Source organism: Mobula hypostoma, chromosome 17, assembly GCF_963921235.1.
Source record: "Mobula hypostoma chromosome 17, sMobHyp1.1, whole genome shotgun sequence".
NCBI lineage: Eukaryota > Metazoa > Chordata > Chondrichthyes > Myliobatiformes > Myliobatidae > Mobula > Mobula hypostoma.
This window is the reverse complement of record NC_086113.1, coordinates 62,214,259-62,236,634: the sequence shown is the minus strand read 5'-3', so window position 1 is coordinate 62,236,634 and position 22,376 is coordinate 62,214,259. Positions and strand designations below refer to the sequence as shown.

At 39.4% G+C, this 22,376-nt stretch overlaps 1 protein-coding gene across 6 annotated transcripts in view; it reads left to right on the top strand.

Moving 5' to 3' along the window:
* Positions 1 to 22,376, top strand: part of LOC134358075 (dnaJ homolog subfamily C member 13) — a 173,909-nt gene that overhangs the window by 92,148 nt on the left and 59,385 nt on the right. For all 6 annotated transcript variants that reach the window (XM_063069998.1, XM_063070000.1, XM_063069999.1 and 3 more), the window contains 11 exons: positions 2,458 to 2,561; positions 2,648 to 2,807; positions 8,174 to 8,236; positions 8,381 to 8,482; positions 8,565 to 8,669; positions 11,311 to 11,513; positions 15,326 to 15,410; positions 16,322 to 16,476; positions 16,585 to 16,630; positions 18,096 to 18,250; positions 21,585 to 21,786. In XM_063069998.1, the coding sequence (XP_062926068.1) occupies positions 2,458 to 2,561; positions 2,648 to 2,807; positions 8,174 to 8,236; positions 8,381 to 8,482; positions 8,565 to 8,669; positions 11,311 to 11,513; positions 15,326 to 15,410; positions 16,322 to 16,476; positions 16,585 to 16,630; positions 18,096 to 18,250; positions 21,585 to 21,786 (1,380 nt within the window). The remainder of the gene's footprint in view (positions 1 to 2,457; positions 2,562 to 2,647; positions 2,808 to 8,173; positions 8,237 to 8,380; positions 8,483 to 8,564; positions 8,670 to 11,310; positions 11,514 to 15,325; positions 15,411 to 16,321; positions 16,477 to 16,584; positions 16,631 to 18,095; positions 18,251 to 21,584; positions 21,787 to 22,376) is intronic.

Genomic DNA, 22,376 nt, shown 5'->3' with positions numbered 1-22,376 from the left:
ATGGATGCAGGAAGCAGCACCAATGCGGTCCTTTATGTAGCAGATAAAAGGGTGGGGGAGCATAACCAGGGAAGGCTTGAAATATGAACTGTTCCACATAGCCAATGAAAAGGCAGGCAGGCATAGCTGTTGCCCTTGTGGGTGCCCGAGGCTGCCCTTCTAGTCTGGAGAAAATGGGAGGAGCTGAAGGAAAAATTGTAAAAATTGCCGGTTCTGCTAATGGAGGAGGGTGGTGGTGATGGAGGTGAACTGGTTAATTCTTTTGCTGAGAAAGAAGCAGAGGGCTTTAAGGCTGCCTTAATGGAGGATAAAAGTGTATAGAGACTGGACATCCATGGTAAAAATGAGGTGATCAGGGCCAGGAATTGAAAGTTACTGGGGAGATCAAGAGCTTTAGAAGTGTCGTGCATGTAGGTGGGAAGGGACTGGAGCAAGGGGGACAGAATGGAATTGAGGTATGAGGACAGGAGTTCAGTGGGGTGGGGCAGGGTAGGCAGAGACAATGGGACAATGACCCAGTCAGTCACATACTCAGCACATACAATTTCAAGAACCCCTATTGGATGCACTGAAGAAAGCTATCCTCATCTAAGCCTCTTGTGCTAAGGTAGTTCAAGTTAATACTGGGGAAGTTAAAGACCCTTACTATGACTACCCTGTTGGTCTCTGCATCTTGCCATAATCTGTCTACGTATCTGTTCCTCCATTTGTCTGTGGCTATTGGAACTATAGTATAATGCCATCAGCTTAATTACACACATTCATATTTCAGAGGTCCACTCAAATTGTTTCTATCAATGAGTTCTCCAATATGTCCTCTTGAGTACTGCTGTGACAATATACCCTTACCAGCACCAGAACCCCTTCATCTCTCTGGACCCAGCCCCTCCATCCAGTCACGTCTAAGACAGCAAAACCTGGAAATGTTGAGCTGCCAGTCTGGTCCCTCATGCAATCAGCTCTAAGCTTGTTGGATTCAGCCCCTAAATTCATCTTTCTTACCCATAACACTCCTAGTGCTGAAGTAGGCACATTTCAGCCCATCAGTTCCACTGTGATTATTAGCCTGTCCCTTGCTGCTCTCCATTTCAGTAATGTCATACCATTTTTCTTGCCCTAAATCCTACCACCAGTTGCCCTGCTGCTGTGGTTCCCAGCCCCCACCACTCCAGTAGAAACCTTCCCAAATAGCACATGCAAGCCATCTTGTTTGTACTGGTCCCACCTGCTCTGGAAAGTCTAAACTTCCCTAAATCTGAAGACAACCTTCCTGTATCAGTTCTTTAGCCACGTATTGAACTGCAATATGTATCTATTTCTCACCACACAGACCTGGTAGTAATCCTGAATTTACAATCCTGGAAATTCTGCTTTTTAACTTTCTACCTAGCTCTCTAAAATCACTGTAGGATCTTGTCCTTGCTCCTACCTATGTCATTGGTGCCAGTATGGACCATGTGCAGTGATCTGTGAGACATTCTTAATCAGACACCAAGGTGGGAACATACCATTCTGGACTTTACATTGCCTCAGAATGCCTATGAGTTCCCCCTAATGTTGAACCCCCAGTCACTCTGTTTCCCTGATAACTACATCTGTGGGAAGTGCACCCTGCTGCGGCTTCTGATAGATTGGGTCAAGGACCTGGAGTTGGATATACTTAGGCTCAAAATGCAAACACGAGGAAATCTGCAGATGCTGGAAATTCAAGCAACACACATAAAATGCTGGTGAAACGCAGCAAACCAGGCAGCATCTATAGGAAGAAGTACAGTCGACGTTTTGGGCTGAGATGGAAATGTGTTCCACCAGCATTTTGTGTGTGATACTTAGGATCATATGGGTTTCTGTTATGGGTTACAGATAGATGGGTGACCATCAAGAGAAGTAAGTAGTGCAAGATTCCCCTCATTGACAGGTGTACCCCTTTGGATACTGTAGAGGAACAACCTTTCAGAGGCCAGCAGCTTCAATAGTCAGGTCTCTGGCACCATGCCCAGCTCTGGGACCAAAAAAGGATGAATTCAGGTAGAGCAAGTTTTGTTTTATTTCAGTTGTAATCAGTTAAATTTTGTCCTTGTTTCTTCAAATCAAACAAAAAACTAAACTAAATTTAGGGATTTTTCACTGGTGTTAAACAGGTATTTCATTTTCTATTGGATAATTGAATCAGAATCTTTTTTAATATCACTGGTATATGTTGTGAAATTTGATGAAAATGTGTACCCTGGTAACAGTATTTTAATGCATATCTCTGTAGGTTTGCACCAAAACTGAGGAAAATTTAATGCTGAACAGCCTAGATATAGTGGTAATCTCAGAAGTTTATCAAATTAATGATTTTGTTATTCCTTTCGGAAGTATAGTTATGCCGTACAAGGCTGTTGCTTCAAATGCAGTTGCTACTTTAAATAATTTTGGAATCTTTCAGCACTGGTTGGCATTTTCCTTTTTCAGGTTAAGTATGAATGCCTCGTAGATGAAATTAAAATTGGAGATTATTATCTGCGCCTGCTCTTGGAAGAAGGAGAAAACGAAGAGACTGTTGCAATCAAGAGATCGTAAGCCTAAATGCTCTTTACACATTTCTATGTTTAAATGTGTTTTTTCTCTTTGTATCTTTTTTCAATGTGTGCATTTATTGCAGGTATGAATTTTTCAATGAGTTGTATCATCGCTTCTTGCTTACCCCTAAAGTGAATATGAAGTGTTTATGTTTACAAGCTTTGACCATTGTTTACGGCAAATGCTATGAGGAGATAGGACCATTCAGTGATACTAAGTACATTGTTGGAATGCTGGACAGGGTGAGCACAACAACTCTTTTGAACCTTCTTCATAGCTTAGCACATCTTTAGAGAAGCTGCACATGGGATGTGGTTTTCCAAATGGGCAAATTCTTTCTCATTGCACTACAAATAAACCCATTCAATATAGCCTTGCAATTGCTCTTCATGTTTCCTCTAAAACAGTGCTGCTGAAGATGAAATTGGACACATTTTTTTTAGTGTTTTGAAAACATTCAAATAAAACTTAAACCTGCTACTGTTTTGCATTAATGTAACAAGCTGTGGAGCTTGTGCATTTACATTCTCTGATTTGATTGCAATGGTTGTGGTTCCAGTAATCTGTATCATATTGTACCAAGTGCGCTGGTTTGTTACTAGACTTTGAATTCTAGGCTGTCTCTCAAACCATTGATACATTTGGTCAATAGCTTGGAACAATGGGAATGGAACTTTTTTGTTTAATTGATGTGCCTGTTAGGATTTTCATTAGATTCTTTTGAGCAGAATGTTCATTATTTTCTGTTAGTGGGGGTGGCGGGAAAGGCAACCTGTAAATGATATTTAGAATTGAAATCTAATAATCATCTCTTTTTTTATGAAGGAAACACACTTGGAATGCTTAATCATTCAAATAATAATGATTAGTTCACCTTGCAACTTTTTGCCTTGTGTTAAGGTGTCATGTGGCACAATAGAGGAAGTCCAAATAATTGAAGTGATTTGAAAGCATTCCACATCTGGGCACTTTATTTAATCTAAGTTTGATCCTACAGAAGGTTCAAACAGTAGCTTGGTTGGTGAACTGACCAAGCAGAATCTTTGCTTCACCATGAGGCTTGTGAATGCTGTTTGTCATTTGATGGTGTAATGAAAAATCTGGCATCTATAGACATGGCTGTTGCCTAATGGCTAGATGTAGCGTTTCTTGTAAATTCCACCTTTGGCTAGTCGCATTGTCTTACTGCAGCTTAACTTTCCATTTAAATATTGTGTTGGGCACATGGCCAAGTAGTTAAGGCAGCATACATGAGGTTTAGGAAGAAGGGATCAGATGGGTCTATTGAGGAATATAGGGAAGCAAGAAAGGAGCTTAAGAAGAGGCTGAGAAGAGCAAGAAGGGGGCATGAGAAGGCCTTGGCAAGTAGGGTAAAGGAAAACCCCAAGGCATTCTTCAATTATGTGAAGAAAAAAAGTAAAGGTAGGACCGATTAGAGATAAAGGTGGGAAGATGTGCCTGGAGGCTGTGGAAGTGAGCGAGGTCCTCAATGAATACTTCTCTTCTGTATTCACCAATGAGAGGGAACTTGATGATGGTGAGGACAATATGAGTGAGGTTGATGTTCTGGAGCATGTTGATATTAAGGGAGAGGAGGTGTTTGAGTTGTTAAAACACATTAGCACAGATAAGTACCCGGGGCCTGACGGAATATTCCCCAGGCTGCTCCACGAGGCGAGGGGAAGAGATTGCTGAGCCTCTGGCTAGGATCTTTATGTCCTCATTGTCCACGGGAATGGTACCGGAGGATTGGAGAGAGGCGAATGTTGTCCCCTTGTTCAAGAAAGGTAGTAGACAATAGGTGCAGGAGTAGGCCATTCGGCCCTTCGAGCCAGCACTGCCATTCACTGTGATCATGGCTGATCATCCACTATCAGTATCCACTTCCTGCCTTATCCCCATAACCTTTGATTCTGCTATCTTTGAGAACTCTATCCATCTCTTTCTTGAAAGCATCCAGAGACTTGGCCTCCACAGCCTTCTGGGGCAGAGCATTCCATATATCCAACACGCTTTGGGTGAAAAAGTTTTTCCTCAACTCTGTTTTAAATGGCCTACCCCTAATTCTTAAACTGTGGCCTCCGGTTCTGGACTCACCCATCAGCGGGAACATGCTTCCTGCCTGCAGCGTGTCCAATCCCTTAATAATCTTATATGTTTCAATAAGATCCCCTCTCAGTCTTCTAAATTCCAGAGTATAGAAGCCCAGTCGCTCCAATCTTTCGACATATGACAGTCCCGCCATCCCGGGAATTAACCTTGTGAACCTACGCTGCACACTCTCAATAGCAAGAATGTCCTTCCTCAAATTTGGAGACCAAAACTGCACACGGTACTCCAGGTGTGGTCTCACCAGGGCCCTGTACAGCTGCAGAAGGACCTCTTTGCTCTTATACTCAATTCCACTTGTTATGAAGGCCAGCATGCCATTAGCTTTTTTCACTGTCTGCTGTACTTGCATGCTTGCTTTCAGTGACTGATGTACAAGAACACCTAGATCTCGTTGTGCTTCCCCTTTTCCTAACTTGACTCCATTTAGATAATAATCTGCCTTCCTGTTCTTACCACCAAAGTGGATAACCTCACATTTATCCACATTAAACTGCATCTGCCATGCATCTGCCCACTCACCCAGCCTGTCCAAGTCACACTGCATTCTCATAACATCCTCCTCACATTGCACACTGCCTCCCAGCTTTGTGTCATCGGCAAATTTGCTAATGTTACTTTTAATTCCCTCATCAAAATTATAAATATATATTGTAAACAGCTGCGGTCCCAGCACTGAACCCTGCGGTACCCCACTGGTCACCGCCTGCCATTCCGAAAGGGACCCGTTTGGGATAGTCTGGGTAATTATAGACCAGTGAGCCTTACGTCTGTGGTGGGAAACTGGTTGGAAAAGATCCTTAGAGATAGGATCTATGAGCATTTAGAGAATCATGGTCTGATCAGGGACAGTCAGCATGGCTTTGTGAAGGGCAGGTCGTGTCTAACAAACCTGATAGAGTTCTTTGAGGAGGTGACCAGGTATATAGATGAGGGTAGTGCAGTGGATGTGATCTATATGGATTTTAGTAAGGCATTTGACAAGGTTCCACATGGTAGGCTTACTCAGAAAGTCAGAAGGCATGGGATCCAGGGAAGTTTGGCCAGGTGGATTCAGAATTGGCTTGCCTGCAGAAGGCAGAGGGTGGTGGTGGAGGGAGTACATTCAGATTGGAGGATTGTGACTAGTGGTGTCCCACAAGGATCTGATCTGGGACCTCTACTTTTCGTGATTTTTATTAACGACCTGGATGTGGGGGTAGAAGGGTGGGTTGGCAAGTTTGCAGATGACACAAAGGTTGGTGGTGTTGTAGATAGTGTAGAGGATTGTCGAAGATTGCAGGGAGACATTGATAGGATGCAGAAGTGTGCTGAGAAGTGGCAGATGGAGTTCAACCCAGAGAAGTGTGAGGTGGTACACTTTGGAAGGACAAATTCCAAGGCAGAGTACAAAGTAAATGGCAGGATACTTGGTAGTGTGGAGGAGCAGAGGGATCTGGGGGTACATGTCCACAGATCCCTCACAGTTGCCTCACAGGTGGATAGGGTAGTTCAGAAAACTTACGGGGTGTTAGCTTTCATAAGTCGAGGGATAGAGTTTAAGAGTCGCGATGTAATGATGCAGCTCTATAAAACTCTGGTTAGGCCACACTTGGAATACTGTGTCCAGTTCTGGTCTCCTCACTATAGGAAGGATGTGGAAGCACTGGAAAGGGTACAGAGGAGATTTACCAGGATGCTGCCTGGTTTAGAGAGTATGCATTATGATCAGAGATTAAGGGAGCTAGGGCTTTACTCTTTGGAAAGGAGGAGGATGAGAGGAGACATGATAGAGGTGTACAAGATAATAAGAGGAATAGATAGAGTGGATAACCAGCGCCTTTTCCCCAGGGCACCAATGCTCAATACAAGAGGACATGGCTTTAAGGTAAGGGGTGGGAAGTTCAAAGGGAATATTAGAGGAAGGTTTTTTACTCAGAGAGTGGTTGGTGCGTGGAATGCACTGCCTGAGTCAGTGGTGGAGGCAGATATACTAGTGAAGTTTAAGAGATTACTAGACAGGTATATGGAGGAATTTAAGGTGGGGGGTTATGTGGGAGACAGGGTTTGAGCGTCAGCACAACATTGTGGGCCGAAGGGCTTGTACTATTCTATGTTCATCTACTGATCTGAAGGTTGCTAGTTCGAGCCTCCGCTGTGGCAGCATGTTTGTGTCCTTGAGCAAGGCACTTAAACACACATTTCTCTAGTGTCTGTGCGAGGAGTGGCGGCCCACACAGACTTCCAATCTGCACCTTGTAAGGCATGAAAATTCCCGACGCGGGCCTCTCATGGTTTGAATCGACGTATCCTCTCTCCCTCCCTAAATATTGATTATAGATATTCAGCAGCCAGTTATCAAGGTCTCATTCAATAGATGTTTAAGTATCTGGGCATGTTTGAAAGCAGTTTCAAATATGTTATAAAGTTGTGTTGTGCATGTCTTGAAGGCGAGCATCTGGCAGTATTCATTTTGTGAGCAATTTGTTTTTGTCTTGGTGTCATTGATCAGGTCTGTGCAAAGGCAGTGAGCGGGGGAAAAATCTCATGGGTTTTATTTTATAGCAATCTTTTAAACCTCATTTGTAAAATTGGACATAAGTAGAAGGGAGGCCCTTTCCCGTCCATTGGATGCACCATTTGAGACCATGGATAATCTTTACATTTGTGAAGTAACTAAAGGTAATCTGAATGTTTGAGCTGACGACTGATTTATCATAAGTACTTCTAATGCAAAATTACTTAACATTTGTGAAAATCCACAAAGGGCTATATCATAAACTTATTTAGTTATTCCCAATTTTTTCTATCCGGAATTAATTGGATAGAAGTCATGAAATGGCAAGATTTTGCCACTGAATTGCTGCTTGTCATTTATCATTTATGAACAACTACTGTCTTTTGTTGGTGATCTTAATTTAATAATTGACACTAATGGAATCTGTAATCACAATGTAAGGTGTCAATCTGAATTTAATTTTCTAAAATTTGCTTTAAAAATCCTTAATTAACTTGTCAACATGTACAATTTATGGCGTAATACGCAGGATTTAATGCATAGGCAATGTATGCAGCAGTTATTTATCTACATATAGTGCCATGTGATAATGACGAGATGGTTTGTCTTTGTAATATCATTTGAGAGAAATTGGTCAGGACTCCAAGAGATGATTCTGCTCTTGCTATGGGATCTTTTAAGTTCATGCAAGAAGGCAAATTAATTGCGGATTCAGGTACTCATTTGAAAGACAGTAACTTTGAACATTACAGTGTTAGCCTGGAATTGAGTTTTTCTCCAGAAATGAATTTTTGACTCTTGAGGTGAGAATGCTACCCGTCACATTGTCAGTGTTGACTTTCATCTTCACAATCATGTACAAAATATGTAATTTTAGTAGAAGAGAACATTTCGAGCTATAGCCAATGCTATATTTGAAATAATTAATACATACTTCAGTTTGGATTTCATGCAGATGAATAATTAAGTGTTTCACAGCTGACATTAATCTTGTTTTTGCAGTGTACAGACAAACTGGAAAGAGACAGATTAATTCTTTTTCTAAACAAACTGATTCTTAACAAGGTGAGAAGTCCAAATTTACAAACTGTTACTTGGTTAACTGAAAAGCAATACATGATTATTATTGTCAATACCTTTAAAATACAATTAATATGAATAAATGCCTCAATCATTAAAGTGAACGCCAGGAACTGCCATTTGTTACAGAAAAATGTTAAGGATATCATGGATTCTACTGGAGTGAGAATCCTTGTGGAGTTGCTTACTCTGGCGCATCTCCATACAAGCAGAGCTACTGTTCCATTGCAGGTGAGTATAAATATTTTGCTTGCAGTTCATGTTAAGTGTGGTTTGATATTTGATAAATCATGATGGTCATGTTTAATTTCAGAGCAATGTTATTGAAGCAGCACCAGACATGAAGAGGAATAGTGAAAAAGAATGGTACTTTGGTAATGCAGACAAGGAGAGACTTGGTCCTTACAGTTTTGAAGAGGTATGTTTTATTGGAATGAAATTTGTTGTTATGCCCTGCAGAAACTTTACAACAGCAATTCTGTAAACCAAGAACAACTTGTGTCACAGATTATGGAAGAGTCTTCATCAAAGTACAGTAGTGCAAAATGTCAAGGTAGTAAGGAAGGTTTTTCTGAATCTGTGTTCACTTTTTGGGAATTCTGAAGCAAAAAAGTCTGAACTAAATATTAAACTACTTGCATGCTGAGCTCGTTGACTTTATCAACTTTGCCTTCAACTCTCACCCTGCCCTCATTTACCTGGTCCATTTCCAACACCTCCCTCCCCTTTCTTGATCTTTCTGTCTCTATCTATGGAGACAGCTTATCCACTGATGTCTACTATAAGCCTACGGACTCTCACAGCTACTTGGACTATTTTTCTTCTCACCCTGTCTCTTGCAAAAATTCCATCCCCTCCTAACAATTCCTCTGTCTCCGCCACATCTGCTCTCAGAATGAGGCTTTTCATTCCAAGGAGATGTCCTTCTTTTTTAAAGAAAGGGGCTTCCCTTTCTCCACCATCAACTCTGCTCTCAAACGCATCTCTCCCATTTCACACATATATGCTCTCACCCCATCCTCCCGCCACCCCACTAGGAATAGGGTTCCCCTTGTCCTCACCTACCACCCCACCAGCCTCCGGGTCCAACATATAATTCTCCGTAACTTCCGTCACCTCCAATGGGATCCCACCACTAAGCACATCTTTCCCTCTGCCCCCCCCCGCTTTCCGCAGGGATCGTTCCCTACGCAACTCCCTTGTCCATTTGTGTCCCCCCCCATCCCTTCCCACCGATCTCCCTCCCTGCACTTATTCTTGTAAGCGGAACAAGTGCTACATATGCCCCTACACTTCCTCCCTCACCACCATTCAGGGCCCCAGGCAGTCCTTCCAGGTGAGGCGACACTTCACCTGTGAGTTAGCTGGGGTGATACACTGCGTCCAGTGCTCCTGATGCAGCCTCCCGATTGGCGAGACCCGACGCAGGCTGGGAGACTGTTTTGCTGAACACCTACGCTCTGTCCGCCAGAGAAAGCAGGATCTCCCAGTGGCCACACGTTTTAATTCCATATCCCATTCCCATTCTGATATGTCTATCCACGGCCTCCTCTACTGTAAAGATGAAGCCACACGCAGGTTGGAGGAACAACACCTTGTATTCCGTCTGGGTAGCCTCCAACCTGATGGCATGAACATTGACTTCTCTAACTTCCGTTAATGCCCCACCTCCCCTTCATACCCCATCCATTATTTATTATTGTAATTCTTTCTCTCTCTCTCTCCTTTTTCTCCCTCTGTCCCTCTCACTATACCCCTTGCCCATCCTCTGGGCTTCATCCCCTTCCACTTTCTTTCTCCTTAGGCCTCTTGTCCCATGATCCTCTCACATCCCTTTTGCCAATCAACTTTCCAGCTCTTAGCTCCTTCCCTCTCCCTCCTCCTCCTCCTATCATTTCGGATCTCCCCCTCCCACTTTCAAATCTCTTACTATCTCTTCTTTCAGTTAGTCCTGACGAAGGGTCTCAGCCCAAAACGTCGACTGTACCTCTTCCTATAGATGCTGCCTGGCCTGCTGCGTTCCACCAGCAATCTTTGTGTTGTTAAACTGGTGTTTGTTTGGAGAATAAGTGGGTTTCCACTTAACCTCATCTGTTGTAAATCGGCTCATTAGCTATAGTAAACTTGATCCTGCTGAGAAACCTGTCTGGGTTCTCTAAAAGCAAAGGGATCCTGATGGCTGGTCTTAATCTGAAATGTCAACTGTTCCCCATCATAGATACTGCCAGACATGCTGAATTTCTCCGGCATTGTGTGTGTTGCTCAAGATTTACAGAATCTGCAGTATCTGTTTTTTTTTATAATAAAGGAAGTTATGCAATATAAATTACATTTTCAAATCTAAATCCATTTTTATATTTTCTATTTATGATTTATAATTTAAATTTTTAGTATTTACTATCGATTTGTAATCCAGGGAGTGGGAAGTGCAGAATCAAATATCGCTATGATGATAGTACGTTCTAGTATCAATTGTTTGGTGACAATAAAGTATAAAGTACTGTTTTACCATTGATAGTATAGTTGAGGTTTTTTCCCTTGAAAGTCAGGAAATTGCCTTTGTTCTAAAACAACTAATATAATGTGAACATGAGGAAATCTGCAGATGCTGGAATTTCAAGCAACACACAAAAGTTGCTGGTGAATGCAGCAGGCCAGGCAGCATCTCTAGGAAGAGGTGCAGTCAACGTTTCGGCCCAAGACCCTTCGTCAGGATGTCGACTGTACCTCTTCCTAGAGATGCTGCCTGGCCTGCTGCGTTTACCAGCAACTTTTATGTGTGTTGCTTAATATAATGTGACTTGATGTTCAGTTAACCATCTTCTGAAGCCATCTGTCTGATTATTAATCTGGTTGAGTCCTAGGTAGCATGATGATCCAAATGGCCAGTATCAAATGCTGCACAAGCATAAGAAATTCACCATTTGAATCCACCTTTGTATTAGTGACTACCAAGCAATGCTCTCCTTGTGTAGCTGTGTTTAGTTTATTGAAAATTTGCCTTTTCCATCTTTTTTTTTGTGTGCTGTCAGTAATTAACATTATCATTTTTACTCCAGATGAAAGAGTTTTGGAAAAATGGTGTACTGTCACCAAAGACTCGTTGCTGGGCACAGGGAATGGATGGTTGGCGGGCATTGCAGCATATTCCACAGCTGAAATGGTGTCTCTTAGCTAATGGACAACCTGTGCTGAATGAAACTGATCTTGCTACGCTTATTTTGAACATGCTCATTACCATGTGCGACTATTTCCCCAGCAGGTATCATGGTTATTTTTGCCGTTTGAATTTCTATTCTAATGTGAATCATTATCAAGATAACTTAAATGACCATAAATGCATCAGGTGGTTTTATGATGACCTATGTTCTAGTGCTTGAATCTCAAGATAAGCAGGTCCAACGCAGTTAAGAAGGCAAACTGCGCTTTAGCATTTGTAGTCCCCCTGGCCAGCCTCAGGGTCGCTCGGCTCACTGTCGTCTAGGGAAACAGCCCTCGGCCCCGCCAGACTGGGTAATTAGTTTGTGTGGATGCTGTGTGATGTACTCCACCCCGCCCAAATAACAGGCAATACACCAGATACGATTAAATGATTTACAGTTTTGTAGATATTACTGGAACTATATAATTAATAAAGAATAAAATATAAAAGGAAAATAAGAGGTGCCACATTTATCAAAGTTCAATCTCTTCGTGCACAAACAGTTGGAGCTCAGGGCCCTTCTTCACCCTGTGACCCCTCGGACCACCTCGACCGGCCGCCTGGGACCAACAATGGTGGTCGACCAGACGCTCCACACGAGTCCGTCTCCGGCTCCATCTCCGTCTCCTCTCCTCACCGAACACCCCGCTCAGGGTTAAACCCCCTTAGCGGACTCACAGCACCTGGTCCATCCTCTGTCTCTCCCTCCTGCCTTCTGCCCCAAAACCTTGCGCATACAATATCTTCAGACACACCAAAAGCCTAACAACTATCTCAATTGGTTCATTCGTCCTCATATCAATAGATAATCCAAAACAAACTGCTAGCGGGAATGACTTTCTCAGCCTTTAACAAAAGAAAGAAGCCCTTTCAATTATAACATAACAAAGAAGCCATTTTAATTAGACTATGCAGTGACATTAAAAAAAAGAAACCCCTTACACATTTATATCAAAAGATTTGAAGTTTTAAAATAAGGAGCTTTAGTTACTATCCTACATAGTGTTGGGTGAGATCAACTGGAATATTATGTGCAATATTGGTTCCCTTACTTAAAACAAAGATATGGTAACAGAGGCAGTTCAAAGATGTTCACTAGACTAATTCTTGGGTTAGAAAGTTTGGGTCTGTATTCCTTCGTTCACAAGGGGTGATCATATTCAAACATAAGATCCTTGAGGTGCTTAACTGGGTGGACAATTATGTTTTCACTTGCGCATGTTGTGAACAAGGGGACATAAAAGCCAGTCATTTAAAACTGGGGTGCATAGAAATTTCTTTAGGGCACTGAATCACTGAAATTCTCTGCCTTTGAGTGTGCTGGAGGGTCAAAGGTTATGATGTCCATTTATTATCAAAACATATATCTATATACAGTACAACTCTGAAATTTGTATTTCTCCAGATAGCCATGAAACAAAGAATATGAGCGTCATTCAGAGAGAAACATCAAACCCACCCCCCATACAAAAAAAAGAGTATCCCGATTGTCAATCCTCCCCCACACAAAATGGAACAGAAACATCAACCCCAAAAAAAAACTCTTCCCCCCCACACACACAAAAAAAACTAACAGAACATATTTAAGATTGTTATAAATGTGGAGTTGAGGGCTATGGGGATCTGGCACAGAAGAGGAGCTGAAGTAATCATATATCAGCCACGATCATACAGAGTACTCAGCCCCCTCAACTAATTCCATATTTCATTGTCACATTTTTTGAATTTATAAGTATTTTGAAGTAGGACTTTTCGAGCCACAAAACATTGTGTGTCATGTCAAATCAAAAGAAAAATTCCAAAATCTGTTAACAGTTTACTAAAAATTAAAAACCAAAGTTGTGAGACTGAAAAAGTATTCATCCCCTTTGAAATCACTACGCTAACTTTCCTCAGGTGCAATACTGCATATTACCTTACCAAGTCACCAAATTTGTTGGTGTAGAAAATTGGAGGATCACCTGTTTTCAATAAATTCATAATAATGTTACCCCCTCTCTATAATACAGTATAGTAGATTTTTCAATAGACCAAACCAAAATGAAGAGAAAAGAGAATTCAAGACAAGTTAGGGAAATGATAATAGAGAACCACAAATCTGGAAAGGGTATACAACCATCTGAAAGCCACTGAGTATACCTCAGAGCAAAGTGCAGTCCATCGTGAAAAGTGGACCACACCCACACTTAGTTGCCAGATAAGAGTGCCACTTATTAGAGGGTTGCTGTGACACCAACAGTCATGCTGCTTGAGCTGCAGAAGCAGTGGCTGAAACTGGAGAAATTCATGACTCCACAATCTCCTAAGGTCCAAAAAGAGTATTTATGGAAGAGTGGCAAGGCGGAAATCCTGGCTTTAAAAAACATATCCTTGCCCATAAAGACTTTGCAAAGAATCACTTAGATTCTGTAAAGATCTGGAAGAAGGTCTTGTGGTCAGATGAGACTAAGGTGGAACTTTAATACTGAACATCAGCCAGGTAATACCATCCCTACTGTAAAGAATGGTGGAGATAGCATCATTCTATGGGAATGCTCTTCAGCAGTAGGAGCTGTAAACCTGGTCAGGATTGATGGGAAGATGAATGCTGCTAAATATGGAAAGATCCTGGATGAAAACTGCTAGCCTTGTTAGAAAGCTTAAAGTGGGGCAGAAGTTTGTCTTTCAGCAGAACAATGACTTGAAGTACACTGCCAGAATAACCATGGAGTGGCTTCAAATGAAGAAAATTTATCTCCTTGTGTAGCCGGGACTTTAACCTGATCAGATATCTCTGGCAAGACCTCATTGTTGCCCTCCACCATTCCTCAACTAATCTGGCACAGCTTGAGCAATTTTGTTAGGAGAAATGGGCAAATCTTGCATCATCACCTTGTGCAAAGCTAATAGAAACATCCAAAAAAACCACTGGCTGTAATAGCTGTTTGAGGTGGTTCAACTAAGTACTGAGGAAAGGGGGAATGAATACTTTTGAACTGCTGACATTTCAGCTTTTGCATTTTTAGTTTTTCATGCTTTACAATTTTCCCTGTATTTTGGGTTCTATTGTGGGGGTGGGGGGAAAGACGCTTGTGATTCACAAATAAAAATTCTCAATTAAATTAATCATTAATGTAATACTCAATTATGTGAACAAAGGTTGGGGCTGAATACTTTTACAAGGCACTGTATTGAATGGTGGGGCAGGTTTTAGGTCTGCTGGCCTACTATTTTGTGGTCAAAAGTAGATGAAACTTGGGAATGGTCAAGACACTTAGTATCTGTAAATGTTTTTGAAGTTCATGTTTTAAGATAGCAGCTGTAGGACCAATGCATGTCCTACATAAATTGTTCAAAGTACAACATTTAAAGTAAAATTTATTATCAGAGTACATGCGTGTCACCACGTGCAACCCTGAGATTCCTTTTTCTGCGGGCATACTTAGCAAATCTATAGAATAGTAAACCATAAATCAGGAACTGTGCAGATATAACAAGATAAAGAGTTCATTAATTAGTATAGTTATCCTGTTTTGTTCAAGAGCCTGATGGTTGAGGGGTTGTAACTGTTCTTAAACTTGGTGGTGCAAGTCCTGAGGCTCTTGTATATTTTGGCTGGTGACAGCAACAAGAACAGAGCATGGCCTGGGTGGTGAGGATCTTTGATGGATGCTCTTTTTTCATGGCAACATTTCATGAAAATGTGCTCAATGGTTGGAAGGGTTTTACCTGTGACGTACTGGGTGGAATCCACTACTTTTTGTACGATTTTCCACTCAAACGAGATTGGCATTCCCATACCAGGCAGTCAACATACTTTCCACCACACTTCTATAGAAGTTTGCCCGTGCTTTTGACTGGGATTGTTATTAAAGCTTATTTTTACATTTTAGGGATCAAGATAATGCTATTATAAGACCCCTACCAAAAATCAAGCGATTGCTAACAGACAATACTTGCCTTTCTCACATTGTTCAGGTACAGTGTATTTTATTTAAATCCATCACTTGAAATTTTGCATAGTTATCTGATGAAATGAGTAATGACTGACAAAGGGGAGACTGTCTAAAATGTTTCCTAATGTTGATAGTCAGTGTGATAGATGTAAAACCGAGACAGCTATATTGACACATATGTTTTGGTCGTTGTTCTGTATTGAAACAGTTTTGGAAATCTACTTTCTCTACAATTTCTAAAGTTTTAAAAATTAATTTACAACTTAATAAATTGACAGTTTCGTTCGGTAAATCAGACCAACATGTAATTGCATTTGTTATATTATTGGCCAGAAGGGCTATTTTATTGAAATGGAAAGATGCCTCTGCTCCCACTTTGATACAATGGTTCTCTCAGATGATGTTATGTCTTAGTTTGGAGAAAATCAAACTTTTGATCCTCGATTTGATTTTGAGAAAAGGTGGGGTTCATTTGCGCACTACTATCATCTGATTTGAGTTAATTAAGATGGTTTCCTTCTGATTTTTGTTTAAATGGATTTGACTTGTCGGATTGATGTTTTTCTTTAATGGAAGCTTGTATGGTGTATAACTCTGGGGTTATTCTCCCAATGGGTTTTTTCCCGGTTTTTTTTTTGGAGTTAGTAGGATTTTTTTTCCCCTCCTTTCTTTCTTTCAAAATAAAATTCTTAACACTTCATTTTTTTCTTATTATTATTGATATATTGTTTAGCTTTGTTAATCAGTTATTTGGTAATCTAATTCTTCATTGTACATATTAACATGTTGGCTTGATTACCTTAATGTATTTTTTGTTGATCTTTAATAATTAATAAAGATTTTTAAATGAAGTGAGTAATGACAAGTTTAATGTTTAAATTATGTGCAGTTTGACAATGTTGTGTACTCATTGTACCCTTATTTTCATTTTAGCTTTTGGTGACTTTTGACCCCATTCTGGTTGAGAAAGTTGCCATCTTGTTGCACTATGTGATGCAGGACAACCCACAGTTACCTCGCCTCTACCTCACTGGTGTTTTTTTCTTTATAATGATGTACACGGGTTCCAATGTACTTCCTATTGCAAGGTAATAGCATAAAAGTTCTTTTGAGTGGGATGGAGGAAGATTGGTCATTCTTGGGTTTCAGTCACAATGTGCATATTCTCAAAAATTCTGTACATTCATTTCCTCTAGGTTTTTGAAGTATACTCACTTGAAGCAGGCATTCAGATCAGAAGAGGTTGGTATCAATCCAAATGCAAGCTGGCTCAAAATTTAAAGTTCTGATTAACCAGAATAATTTTTTTGACAGTAACGTTTGTTTTTTGTTTTAAACACTCTTTGCTTCCATTCACTGACTGGAATTTGATAAATATGCCCTTGCTTTCTTTTTGAGATATCAGTAATTTTCATGAAGGAAGTTACTTTGGTTGCTGTACTTCCATCATTTTCCTGTCTTTGTCTCAGTATACCACTTTACTGTGAACCACTACAATTTCAATCTCACCAATACTAGTATTGACCAAAATTGTACCAATTACATTTCTTTGGCTCCAAGTTCAACAGTAAGGTAAATTAAACTAATTAAATTAACATGTATCTCCTGAGCAAAATCTGTGCAAACTGCTGAGTATTAAATATCATAGGTAATTAACATTTGAAGATTAATGCAGTACCAGCAATATAGGCATGCATTAAATCAGGGTTTTATCATTTAAAGACCTGCTGCAGTTCCACTGGTTAGGGATCAAATCTGTCTCTGTACTCTGGCTGAATTCCATGTAATTTACCCATAAAACCCTGGATGTTCCCTCCTGCATCTGTTGTGCAGTCCTGCCATGTTTTCAGAATGTTTTTTTTGAATAATAAGTTTTTTGAATAAGCATTTTTTTTCTCTTCAGTGGCTGTTGTCACATAGAAATGTAGTACATAAATCGTAGCTTACCTAGATCTCTGTACGCTTTTTTGTATCTGGAGAATGATCTTTCTAACAGTAAAATTGCATCCATCCATCATTAAAGCAATGAAATTAATTGCTTTTAGTGTTCCACACTTGATCTTGATATTGGATTCTGCTAATGTTATAATCACATTTTTCTATACACTCTACAAAGTTACCCTTTTTTTTGAGACTATTAACTGCCTGAACAAATGATTAATGCAGTGAAATATTGGCAAACTGAAATTCCCCCTTTTAAACTGTTTTGCTGATATTGTGGCAAAGCAAAATCCCTTTCAGTGAAAGGAGCTTGATTTGTCCAGCCTCAGGGAATTTAAAATTATTCACTTGAGGTGTTAAATTTAATGGCCTCTCATGGAACTATTCTCTAATTTATTTTGTAAATCTACTATAAATGATGCCACTTACTAAAAATCAAAGCATTGGTACAAGTATTATTCTAGGTGGCTGGGCTGTAGCTTCATCAGTTTTGAGTTTGGTGCTGAACTAACAGCATTTGAAATAGCCCAAGCCAATATTTGTTTCATTAGTGCAGTCAGAAATATTGAGCTGTTGCATTTCTTTTATTAGTTGAATGTCTTGCGAAATTGAAAAAGATAATGTTTTTAATTTTTAAAAAGTGGATAAATTTGGCATGTAGCATTTAAAATTCAAAGTATGAACCAGATTTTAAGCACTGGAATATAAGAGTAATGGTGGAAAAAGCAAATGTAACATTACAACTTTTTATTTGTATTTTCTGTAGGCAAAAGGACAAGATTTAGTACAACGAAGTGTTTTGGGACACATCCTTCCTGAAGCAATGGTCTGTTATTTGGAAAACTATGAACCAGAAAAATTTTCAGAGATTTTTCTAGGTGAATTTGATACTCCAGAAGCAATTTGGAGCAATGAAATGAGGTACAGGTGCAACTTTAATGTGCCAGTTGTCAGTCAGTCTAATGTTTTAACTTGTTCTATAATTTGAGGTGAATAGGGCACGCTGATTTGCATGGTAGGTTTGGAGAAGAGTTGAGAAAATTATTCCACTCTGTTAAAATGAGTAGGAGATCTGGAATTTGTTCCCTGAAAATAACGAAGCCGGAGACTCTGATTGCATAATAAATGTATCTGCATGAACACTGAGAGCTGTAACTCTGTAGTACAATAGATCAAAAACTGAAGTGGGTTTAACCTAAAGTAATTAAGACTGCCCTGACATAATGGACCAAATACTTCCTGTACATGAATAACTATTATGATTCTAGGTTAGCACAATAGTATCTATTCAATTAAGCCTCATTCTTGTTTGATCTAAAGAGCTTCCTCAGCAAGGGCCCTCTCCCTTGTAACTGTACTTCTCCAACCTAGTATCTCAAGTCACCTACATCCTCTTATGCTACGCATCTTTCCGTGTATTTTGGAAACCTGAGCAATGCATAGTATCCTTTCTACGGTTCTTCCATGACCTCCCTTGTATTATATTTGCTATGTCTAATAAATGCAAGCATTTTGTTTTCCATCTAAAGTCTCTTCAAACTGCCCTGCCACCTTCAGATCTGTGAACATGAACATGAGATCTGTCTATCACTTTATCCCACAGTTTATCATGTTTCCTTGTTCCCATTCCCGTGCACTCGTCTGTATTGAATTCCATCTGCCACTTTTGACTCACCTAAGCAGTCATATGTTTACCCTGAATGCCATCAGTTTTTAATATTTCAACTAGCCTATGACCTTGACAAATCCTTGCTAAAAATACATCTAAACGGATTCAAATGTACTCTTCTCATCGATCTTGCCACTTCCTCATTTTAAAAAGTTGGTGTTGTGCAATTACCCCTTAACAAGCCCAAGATGACTGATCTGTTGTTCCAGTCTGAGCAAATGTTTATAGTGATCAATCAATTCCATGAATATTTCTATCACTGAAGCTAACTTAACTGCTCTTATCTGTCTTCCTCTAAAAGAAAATCTGTTGCCCAGAATGTTCCTCCTTACTATTGATCTTATTAACAAATTGCCTATTTATGACCCTGGAGTCGAAATTATTTGTGTGCTACAAACAGTGAGGGGACTGATACTGACAGAATTTAGCTGCCTAATTTGTTGTTGCTAAAATTTCCATCTGACCGTTAGTCTTTCTGACATGAACCAATTTTCAAGTCAAGATTCTTTCTTTTTCCTTTTTCCAATCTTTTTATTGATTTTAAAAAAAGTGTGTATACAAACAGGAGAACATCTCTGGTATATATGTCAATAACAGTACATACAGAAGGTAAAATAAACAATATCAGAATCACACGTAATGTTGGTCTACAAGGTATAAATTTGATATAGAATGTATAATACAGAAAAAAAGAATGTAATTCATTCTCCTCTTATCAATTTGTGAAGAAAGGAAGGAGTATTAGAAATTTTTATATTTAAAAAAAAACACTATTCTAAACAGAAGAAATAAAAAGGACTGGGCTGTCCATCCTGAGAGAAAAACTAAGAAAAGAGAGACTCTCTGATCAAATCCAAGGTTTTGGAAAAAATAGCTGGAAGAGAATCAGTACAAAAATCAGATCATATGAAAATATTGAATAAAAGGTCTGCTAAGTGAGAATAAAAGGATTTGCTTATAGGGGATTGTTTAATGTCTTTTACTCAGCTATTGGATAAATTTGATTTATCTAATGTACATTTTTTTAGATATTTACAAATTAGGAATTTTTTATGTACTTTGCTTCCAAATTATCCCTCCGTTTATCCATCTAATATAATAGATACCCTCTTCCAGGTTAAACCACTCCAAAAAGGATTAATAGCTCCAATTTATAAATGGTTATTGAATTTACGAATGATATCGAACGATAAAATTAAAGCTGCCTGGGAATTGCAATTTCAAGAGTTACTTTCTGAGAATGGAGTAAAATTTTTCATCTGGTAAATATTTCATCTATTTGTGCCTGTCATTCCTTGATACATTTCAGGGTAGTGTATCGGGCACATATGTCAAAGGATAAATTAGTCCATATTTTTCCCAATATTAATCCTATTTGTGACAGATGTAATACTCAGGTGGCCACTTTAACTCACATGTTTTGGTCTTGCATAAAATTGGAGAACTTTTGGAAAGATGCTTTTAAAACCTTATCAAAAGTCCTGGATCTGGATTTACAACCAAACTTAATTGCAGCTATTTTTGGGATTATTCCATCGGAAGCGGGATATACTCCTGCTGCCGCTAAGCAGATGACAGCCTTTTCAACCTTATTGGCTAGGAAAGCTATTTTACTTAAATGGAAGGACCTTAACCCTCCTACTACCTTTTATTGGCTTTCCTCCATCATCTCCTGTTTAAGTCTAGAGAAAATAAGAGGTTGGACACTGGATACATCCTTTAAATTTGAAGAAATCCGAAGACTGTACTTTCAAGACTACTCACTACTTCCTTAATCAACCTTACTGAAATTTAGTTATGTTTTTAAAAAAAATTAAATGCTTTTTGGTACTGCTTGAAAAAAAATTAGTAGTCAAGTCTGATTTGCCCATAACAAATCCCTGCTCATGGTCTTCAATTAACCTGGACTATAAATACTGATTTTTATGAAGTTCAAGGGGGATATTAGAGGAAGGTTTTTTACTCAGAGAGTGGTTGGTGCGTGGAATGCACTGCCTGAGTCAATGGTGGAGGCAGATACACTAGTGAAGTTTAAGAGACTACTAGACGGGTATATGGAGGAATTTAAGGTGGGGGGTAATATGGGAGGCAGGATTTAAGGATTGGCACAACATTGTGGGCAGAAGGGCCTGTACTGTACTGTACTATTCTATGTTCTATGTTATGCTGTCTCATGAACTATCTTCCAACAATCTTCCCACTATCGATGTCAGAATGACTGAACTCTTTCTAGTTAGTTTGTCCCTTTTTTTTTAAAGTAAAGTTCTAGAAACTAAGGTAACTTTCCAGGATAATTGTTTGAGTGTCTCTGTTGCCAAATGATACTACTATTTAAGCTTTACAAAATATGGCAGAATTATATCAGTATTTACTGTTTGTAGGATAGTGGCTTTCTATTGAAGATTGTTATTTTTGTTTTAACAATTGTATTCCCTCCACATACCTTTATCAATCCCTATTCCTACATGTGGATACCTAAAAATTAATGTTAAATTACCAAATATAAGCATGCACTGTTTTCTCTACTTTTATGATGGCTATGGAAAAAATGTTATCTAACCAGTCAGTTTTCTTTTCTTAAAATAGGCGATTAACAATTGAGAAGATTGCTGCTCACTTAGCCGATTTTACCCCTCGCCTGCAGAGCAACACAAGAGCCTTGTATCAATACTGTCCTATCCCTGCAATTAGCTATCCTCAACTGGAAAATGAGCTTTTTTGTAACATCTACTATCTTAAACATCTCTGTGACACAGTGCGTTTTCCTAACTGGCCTATTAAAGATCCTGTAAGTGTTTTTCCTGAATTCTGCTTTAATATTATAATGACAACTTTATTTTGAATCATTTTCCCTAACAAAGGTACTTCAATAAATGAGGCAGAGTGGATCTAAGGATCTGACAGTAAATAAGAAGGTAAATGGGGGAAAGGGAGATTAGATAGATGTCCTGGATCCAATGGCTTAGAAGCTCAGTGATGATTTTCCAAACTGTTCCAGAATCTGGAGCAGTTGCAGTAAGTTCGAAGGTAACAAAATAAAGTGAATAGAAAACTATAGTCCAGTTGGAATTCTGAAATCCAGCAGCACGTAAATCTTAATGATTGGGGAGCAACAATAGTTTAATGAAGAAGGAAGAGTTTACAAATTCTCATCTTGATAACTCTCATCCTCCAATCCTGTAAGTATTTCAGCTGACTTCAATTTGGCACCTTGATCATTCTTTGCTTCACAAATAGAGGCCATAATTTCACTTGTTAATCTCCTAAAATCAGGAATTCCTTCAATTCTCGCATCGGTATATCTTGCATCCTTTAAGATACTCTCTGCAACCTACTATCTCAAGTGATCAACCTAATTTTGTTTTGTAATAATTTTGT